Raw genomic sequence first — 8675 nt, 5'->3', positions numbered from 1 at the left:
GCCATCACCTGTGTTTGTAATGAAAGAGGATCAGCAACACCACCCCCAAACTGACTGATTTTTTAGTGGTTCCAATGCCTGGTGCTCATGAAGGAATTGGGAAAGCAAACAGTGATTTCCCAAACTCCTGCAAAATCCAGGTGAGTGGATGCAGCTGAGCCATGTCTTTCCTAAGTCTGCTCAAGTGGTGCATGCCCTCCTCTCCCCCCAGCAGCAAGAGTGGCATCACCAAAGGTGGTTTTTCCCTGCTGGCAGAGGAAGCAGTGAGCCATGCAGAACACTGCTGATGGCTCCTGCTCCCTTGGAAGAGCTGTGAAAGGAGAACAGGGAAGGCTCCATTAAGGAGCGTGCGTGTGCTACGTGTATTCCTCCCTCCTCCCAGCCCCAGGAGGGGCTTTCTCTCCAGCCTAGAGGAAATCAGACCTCTGCAAGTCTTTTTTTTTTTTTAAAGCTTCTGTTCAAGATGATGCCCATGGCCTCGGCTGGGAGACAGACACAGCTACACCAAGGCAGCCCAACCACGCTGCAGTTTGGAATTTATTAGAAACAGCTGTCAGTACATCCTTCTAAAACATTACATGTCAATGTGCTTTATTGCAATTTTTTTTATTGCATTTTTTTTTGATCTAGAGCAAGTAGGCCCAGGATGCTTAGTGTCTGGGATTTAAAAGCCCAACCATCTAGTAAAAGAAAGTACAGCAAAATTGTAACACACCCGGTGACAAGTACAGTGTTGCATTACTGAGCTAGAAACTACAGGATGACTTGTCAGAAAACACTAACATACACTTGGTTTCCTTATGAAGCAGTTTGTTTCTTTTCTTTAAAAGTTAAACTACATGAATTCCTTTTTTATTTCTTTTCTTCCCCCCACCCCCCTCCCCGACTACACCATAAACGACAGAAGAACAGATTTTACACAAATAACAAACAAGAGTACCAAAGTTACATGCTGGAATTCATCTGGAAAACAAAATAATTCAATAGCTTCTGGAGAAGCAGGTTCTTAACAGATGCAGTTTCCCTTAAAGAAAAAAAGAAGTCAAAGAAAAGCAGAAACATTGATGCAAAGGTTGTACAAAGGAGTGTGCTGTTATTTCAGCCCTCGACACAAGATCAAACACCCACTCATGCTTTACATTGAACCACACCTTGTACAAAGAGTCCACTCACAAAGGGACACGCACCAACACCACCCATTGCACATCAGCTCTGGACAGGGGGCACTGAGGGGCCACTGGAACGTGCAAACAATCACTGCATCTCACAGGAGAGCAAGAGGGGTTTCTTTTGCTAAGCCTTTGCTTGGGACACGGTTGAATGCTTTGTCCCAGAGTAAATAACACCCCAAATCAACTCTGTTTACAAATATAGTAGCAACCCCCCCGAGGAAATCCAGAGTTCAGCATTTCAGAAGCACATATGCAAGATGAATACAATAAACTCCTTTTCGTTTGACAAAAAACCAACCCAATTCTGCCTAAACACGTGGCAGAATGCGCTAACAGTGAGTTTTGTTTTATTTTCAAGGGGCAGTGCCACTTACAGCTAATGCATATAAATGTGTACGTGAATATATTTTACATATATCTATATACATACAGTACATATACACACACACGCACGCGCACACACACACACGGATGATGCAGACCATTACAATCCCATGGTGCAATAAACAGCCAGATATACAAAATTAACAGGTTTTCATCAAACAGATCTTTGCTGGATGTAGAAGTCACTCACAAAAACAAAACAGATTCAAACCCTGACCCAGCTGACTGAATGTGAGCCCCCCCCCTGCTACCTTGGGGCAGCTCGGGGCTGGCCCCAGCATCCTGCAAGCCCCTGCTGGGGGGTGACAGTCACCCTTAGAGACCTTTTCTTTTGTCTTTGGATGCAGGAACTTTCTCCAAACGATCCCGAGCCTCTTGCTACAAGCACTTGGAGAGTGCATGGCAGCAGTGCTGCTGGACACAGGGAATGTCCCTCCCCTCATTTGCCAATGCCAATCTCACAGAAGCAATCCCAAGGGAAGGCGGTGGAGGGGGCATCAAATTAAAGCTGCTTTCTCTAATACAGGTTGATCAACAAAGTGGGGTTTTTCTACCAAAAAGGGCCCGTCTCACTTTTTTTTTTCCTTGCCTCTGAAGCTCACATTACATTTTTTAAAGGCAAACTTTAGAACAAATGGTGAGTCTAGTCATAAAATAAGGTGAGTCTATGCCAAAAGCAATTTTAAAAATGCAAATTCTGCATTAATTGTATGGAGCCAGCCCCAAAGACCAGCACTTCAAGCACTGTCATCATCTAAACAGTTAACAAGCTAAAGCTCCCAATCTGCCCCTTTGAACAAACAGGAAGGAACTGAAAAGATTTCAAGAGAGATTTTTTCCCCCCCTCATTCGGTGGAAAGTATTTCTGCCCACAGAATGCAAGATTCACAAAAATGTTGGCCAAACTTCACGTAACCCCGTCCAAAGCTGCTGCTCACGCAGGGCTGAACTGGCCCAGCCTCCCGAGGAACAGGCCAGCTCTTCTTTGGGCTGGTCCTTCCCTTCTCCCGGTGCCAAGGGAAACAAGGGGATCAGCAGTGCAAGCTCCCTTCCCATACAGAAAGGGCAGCAGCTCCTCAAGGACTTGTACCAATTCCCTAAACCTCTCCTGCATGTGCATTTAAGGAGATTACAACTGGTTATTCCAAAGGGAAGGGTCTGCTCTGGCATCTCCTCTTATTTCATGGTTCCAGGCAGAGGTTTCTGGTTCATGGTCTGTCTCCTGCTTCATCAAACTACAACCAGAGGGATGCTTTAGGGTGCTGATCCTTCCTCTCCACTAAAGCTATTTGCTTTGAATGCTGAATTTGAGCAAGCCTGACCCCCTCCCCTCACAGCATTTTTGTTCTTCGGGAATGTTATTTTGATTCTGCTGTTGCAAAAGCAGAGATTGCAAATCAACCATAAGGAAACTACATCTAAGGAAACTTGATTTTAAACACTGTCTAAACAAAACAACCCCAAACCCATCATAGTGCTTTGTAAAACTGCATTTTGAACCTGTCTGTCTCTTACCCCTTCTGATCCACAAGCAGTACCTGTTTCATGTCTGCACAATGCAGCAAGCATACAAGACTCACTAACATTTCAGATTTTTATTCCCTGTTAGTGTAACAAAAAATAAAAAAATAAACAGACATTCAAAAACAGAAGCGAGATTGTTCAAGTACCAAATAAGGGGCTTTTCCAAACTTAAAGTGTGACACTCCTATAGCAATTCTGCTGTTTTAAACAGCCACAGCGTTCAGGTACAGACATGGTGCCACCTAAGCCTGCAGAGAGCCCAGGATTTGGGGCAACCAAGACCCTCATCCTTCTCCTCTCCTCCCCAAAACAGCACTAAGTGTCAACATTCATTTCCACAGTCCCATCACAGTTGCCTGGCTTTGCAAGGGAAAAACTTTGATGTTTGCCCTGCTGTGACTAGAATTCAGCTGTGATTAAATGCAAGTTTTTCCCTGGGAATGGCTTTTGGTTGTGGAAGTCTTGCTAACACTAGTGTCAGCGAGAAAAGAATCAGGCCCATCACATTAAATGGAAAACTTCTTGAACATCTGCCACCTCAAGAGAGATGAGTGTGGAAAGAGCATTTTATTTTTGGCATAAGACAAGGGGCTATACTGGATACAACTCTAGATTGCAACTACCAATGGTGAAAAGCAGCAACTCACTTACTGCTGATGAGAATGAAATAAAAACCCCCAAAACTAGAGCACTCCAGTATCAGAAGGTGGACAATTGCACATTACTGCTTCACACATTAGTGAAGCATCTGTTGGGATATCCTTCTTGTTTCTAGCTTGGTTCTTCCCATGCTCAGATTACTTTTAATCAACAAACAAACTAATGGGAAAAGATTTATAAGTTACTAACTTCAAAAACATGGCACTCGTGGCTGATACAATGGGGCCAATGGCAACTGTGGAAGCAGACCTGATTTCCATCCATACCAACACAAAATACTGAAACACCCCTAATTCCCTGCAAATATACTTCAAAACAGATTAGAAGAAGCTGTGCATATTTGAGTTTCAACATCCCCTCCCCCCTCCCCCATTTAACACTGTGCAAAAGTTATTTATTCAACTCTACATATATATTTAATACAACATGGGTCAGTGAGATCAATGTTCCTTTAACTGCAGCCTGGTACCAGATGGCTGCTACGACAGTGAGGCTACTTCCCCCTTTCCTCCTGATGTTCTGACTCTTAAAATTAAAACCTTCTCACATCTTACTGTTTTAAAAGAACTTGAGTTTCTTTGTTTTGCCTCTTTGTTCACATTTCCTGTATTTGTTTCAAGCTTAACAGCTGCTTTTCATCCTGGGGTGTAATCCTGCACCTCACAGGCCCATTTCTGATTTCTCAGTCATGCAAGTGTAGAGCAGCTCCTGGAAGCTGTGGGTTCTCTCACAGGTCTAATGCTACTGAGCAAACAGAATTAGGCCAAGCACAATGAGAGGTGCAGGACCAAGCCCTTGCCCCATAGATCACACCAGCTACACCTGTCAGTTGATTTTATAACAATTTTCATTTTCTCTATGAGTGCAAAATAGTTGCAGAAAGAATCTGTGCAATAGCACGTGCGAGTCAATGGGGAACCATGGCAGCAGCTGGGACTTCAGGTGCCTAAACCAACACAGGGAGAGACAGTGACAAAACAGCCTCAGGAGACTGCTCAAATAATGGAGCCAGTAGAAGGAATGCAGGCTTGGTCTGCCCATAGCCCTGCTCTGAAGGTTTGGGAAAAACAGAACTTCAAAGAACACTTCAGGATGGCTTATTGGCCCTGGCTCCATCATTCACAGCAAATACATCACCTGTGATCAGCAAAAAGAGCTCGGGGAGCAAAGGGCCAAGAGTCCCAACTCACTCACACCACGATAAAGCCAAGCTACCTTCACAGATGCTAATGGAATTACACTGTATTTACCTTGGCAGAGCCAGGGCTGGAGCCTGGACCAGACCTCACAGGATCAATCAGATTTCACTACAGGGAGACTTCAGACAGCCCTGCTCTGCTATCCTGCTGCTGTCAGGACTGCGAGGGTGTGCCAGGATTTATGAGCCTGGAAGTAGACTTGTGCCTGTTTAAAACAAATCTGAGCCCTACCTGAAATTGGGGCAGACCTGAAATTGGGGCAGATGTGAAACACTTTGGCCAGGTAACCTCTGTTACAAAAGCAGGGATCAGAAATATGGGTCTCATCAGCCTCAAATGTTAACACTGTCAGTAAGAGAGTGCAGAGAGATCACAAGGGCAGGGAAAATTCAGACACCCCTCTCACACAGGTTATTCTGCAGGCATGAGGCACCTGGCTATCATTTGTGCCTTTGAACTGATTTCTTTCATTGAGCATTTGGTCTCAGCTCAGCATCAAGGGAATGCTAGATGCTTGAGAGGTGTGAGAATGGCAGCTGTACAGCTACCAGATTAGAACTGCAAATTAGCCAAGAAAAAATTCCATGTCCACAGACCACTGAGGAAACCATTCAAGATTTCCACTAACAGCAAAGGCTATGTCTCATTTTTCCTTTTTTCCTGGGGAAGTAGAAGGGACACACAAACAGATGTGGTTCATTTTGACATAGCAGCTTATGTGAATTTTATTCTTCTCTCACACAGTTTTGAGATTTAATTAAGCCTTGTAGGGTATTATTTAAATGAGAAAAGTGGCACCTACAGAATTCCTTGCCTGAAGATTGCACTCTGGCCAATTAGGAAGTATCTGGGATGCGTCAGGGTCATTAGTGCAAAATAAAAAATGTCATGGCATGCCAGGCAACCAGACTACCCTTCCTGCAATGGCTGTCAGTGCTCCAGCCTTGTCACTTCCCTACTTGTGAATTCAAGACATTCAGTGAAATAATACTTCTAGTGTAAACAATATACATCAACAAGCCTGGCACTACTGCCCAGGCATTACAGAAAAAAGCCATTGGAACAGGAAATCAGCCCCAGGGTCAGAAACGGGTCTCCAGCATTCTCAGACCTGCATGACTGTCTGCTTCCTGTCCTGCACAATGGGTGCATTGCAAGGGAAACGCTTCCAGTAATGGGAACAAAAGTAACTTTCAAGGTTGCACGCTGAACAATTACTTTGCCAGTTGTGCTTTGATGCCAAGTGGTTCAGTTTGCCAAACTTAGCTCTTTTTCATTTTAGAAGCTTAAGGAATGGAAATAAGCTGCTTTGTACACTTTCCAGGGAGGGGATTTATTTGATGATTGCTGTAGTTGATGAAGCCCAGGACTACCCGCTCCAGTATTTGACAGCAGCCCTTGCCAAAGGATGGTACCAGACATCCAGTAACTGAGGAGTATGGCTCTCATCCCTTCCTGTGTTTTGCATCATGTCTAAAATAACTACAAGGGAATTTAGATTATACCAGAGTAAAATCTTGCTTGGCTGCAGTGGTGTGAGAGTTCAGAACCCAGCTCGCAAAGAACAAATCAGAGGAGATCTAGGATTAGCATGCTCACTTCTTACAACTGGGAGCAACTATACCCCACCAAAGAACTGGGTACAATAAGCCATCCAGGAGCATTTGATTACACCGACCTCTTCTGTACCAAAATCAAGTGTTACAAGAGTCTGTCACTGTTCAGCAAGAGACCTGCAGCAGGTCAGTGCAAGCTTCATTCTGGTTTACATTCTGAAGCACAGTATCATTAAAACTCTGGAAACAGAATCCCAAGCTGAGGAACAGGAGGGAGGGGGAGTGAAGAAAGAGGAGAGTGAGCAATTACATCAGATCAGACAAATTTAGTGTTTTGAAGCCAGACAATGTTTAGTTTTCCTTTTATTTGTTTCAAGTTTTGGTGCAGAAAGTATGTGCGGATGCTAACGCAACCTCCCCTGTAAGTGCTCGATCTAGCAACGAACAAAGTTTTGGCATGTTCAGTTTGGTTATGTTTCCTTTAAGCGAAGACCTGTAGTGCCATTGAAACCAAAACTTCGTTACTGTTGGCAAAAAAATAAAGCAACTTTCCTTTTACAAGCATTTTTCCATTTAAATAAAAACCTGAAGCTTTCCCATAATTCCTTTGGTCTTCTCTCACCAAATTCCACGCTACCTCAAGACAAACCCTCTTTTGGAAGTCCTGCTGAATCGCAGTGAAGCTGCTAAAATTAGCAGAGAAGAATTGCTGTGGCAGAGTTTCCCCCTAGTTTGTTGGGAGTTTAAGACTGAAAGACATTACCAGTGCCTCGGGTAGAGGCTTCAAATTGTGTCTACTAGAACAAGAGAAAACAAAATCCAATTAGAAGTTCCACTGAAGGTGCCTGGCAAAAAATCATCTCCATAAAATGATGCTCTGCTTCCAGTATTTTCATATGCGTTGCGTTGAGTTTATTCCCCTCATAAGGAAACAAAAGTATCGGTGTAAAAGCACAGCTGAGCTTTTAAGGTAGCACCAGGACACCTACACCCAAGTTGTCGTCTTGTTGCTGCTAGGCCTCTTTTTGATTCACATTCACAGAATCACTTCTTGTGCAAAACAAGCAGTCTAAGGAGAAAGAATGCCCTCCGAGTTCTAATAAAAATCGTAGAAAAGAATCCAAGATAAGCCAACACTTTCCTCCTCCCCAAAATTTACCTGCAGAGAGAGGGGGGCATCTGTGCGTAGACAGGATAGGCAAGCCTGACATTTAGGGAATCATTGTGTTGGACAAGGGATGTCTGCTGGTAATGAAGAACCAAATCCTTAAGTGTGCTGTACAGGTTGTACGGTTCTGCAAACCCATAACCTCTTGGAGTGCTGTAGATCACACAGTGTTTCACCTCTCCATCAGCTCTGCAAGGAAAGGAAAGAGGAGAGTTTAACATAAAAGGACAAACCCAAAGTGACAGTCTATTAACAATTAACTAATGCAGCATCTCCGCCAGTCACTGAATTACATAATGGAAGACCCAGTAGATGCAAGTGGAGGAGATTAATATAGTCTGTGAAGAAACAGGGCTTCAGGGCATGTGATTAAACACTCTTGCATAATAATCCACATAAGAGGGCTCTTCCACCCCAGCAGTACAATTCCCTACTGCATTGTTGTCCAAATGGTCCTTGGGAAAAAAGTCAATAACTGAACCAGGAAGATGAGCACCCGAAGTCAGCAATGACTTTGTGCTCAACTCACCTAGAAACCTTTCCACTAAGCAAAGAAACCAAAACCCACAAATTATCAGGACCTACAAAGTATTCCATGAAACACAGGGGCTAACCTTCCATGTGCATTTTTTAATGTTAAGCATGGGACAGGTTCAAGCTGATTCATTATCTGAAGCCATAGTGACCGAGTCTCTAACTTGGCAAAGCAGCTACTGGAGCACAGCGATTCCAAAGCAGCCAGAAAAATTTATCTGCCAGAAAGATCAGGTATTATGTAATCCCTGTATTGGAGCCTGTTACAATCCCAGTCACATGTAGGAACAGGTTACTTTGTGCCACCCCTTTTTGAGCCTGTAGCATGATCCCCACCAAACAAAAGCATCTGATGAATCCAACATTTGAGTGACTGTAATGAACAGTGGAATGTTCATTACATCAACAGTAATGGAACACAGCAGATACTACAGTCTTCAGTTACCTTGAGGTGCTAAACCTTCATATACTCATTTCT

The 8675-nt window shown here is 43.8% G+C and overlaps 1 protein-coding gene across 2 annotated transcripts in view; it reads right to left on the bottom strand.

Moving 5' to 3' along the window:
- Window positions 1-519: 519 nt before the first annotated feature.
- Window positions 520-8675, bottom strand: part of PIK3R3 (phosphoinositide-3-kinase regulatory subunit 3) — a 78863-nt gene continuing 70707 nt past the window's right edge. For both annotated transcript variants that reach the window (XM_066555212.1, XM_066555213.1), the window contains one exon: window positions 520-7852. In XM_066555212.1, coding sequence (XP_066411309.1) covers window positions 7651-7852 — 202 coding nt within the window. In that variant the 3' untranslated portion in view covers window positions 520-7650. The remainder of the gene's footprint in view (window positions 7853-8675) is intronic.

The sequence above is a fragment of the Molothrus aeneus genome, chromosome 9 (assembly GCF_037042795.1).
Source record: "Molothrus aeneus isolate 106 chromosome 9, BPBGC_Maene_1.0, whole genome shotgun sequence".
Taxonomy (NCBI): Eukaryota; Metazoa; Chordata; class Aves; order Passeriformes; family Icteridae; genus Molothrus; species Molothrus aeneus.
The sequence above is the reverse complement of the archived record's forward strand: the minus strand, read 5'-3'. Positions and strand labels throughout refer to the sequence as shown.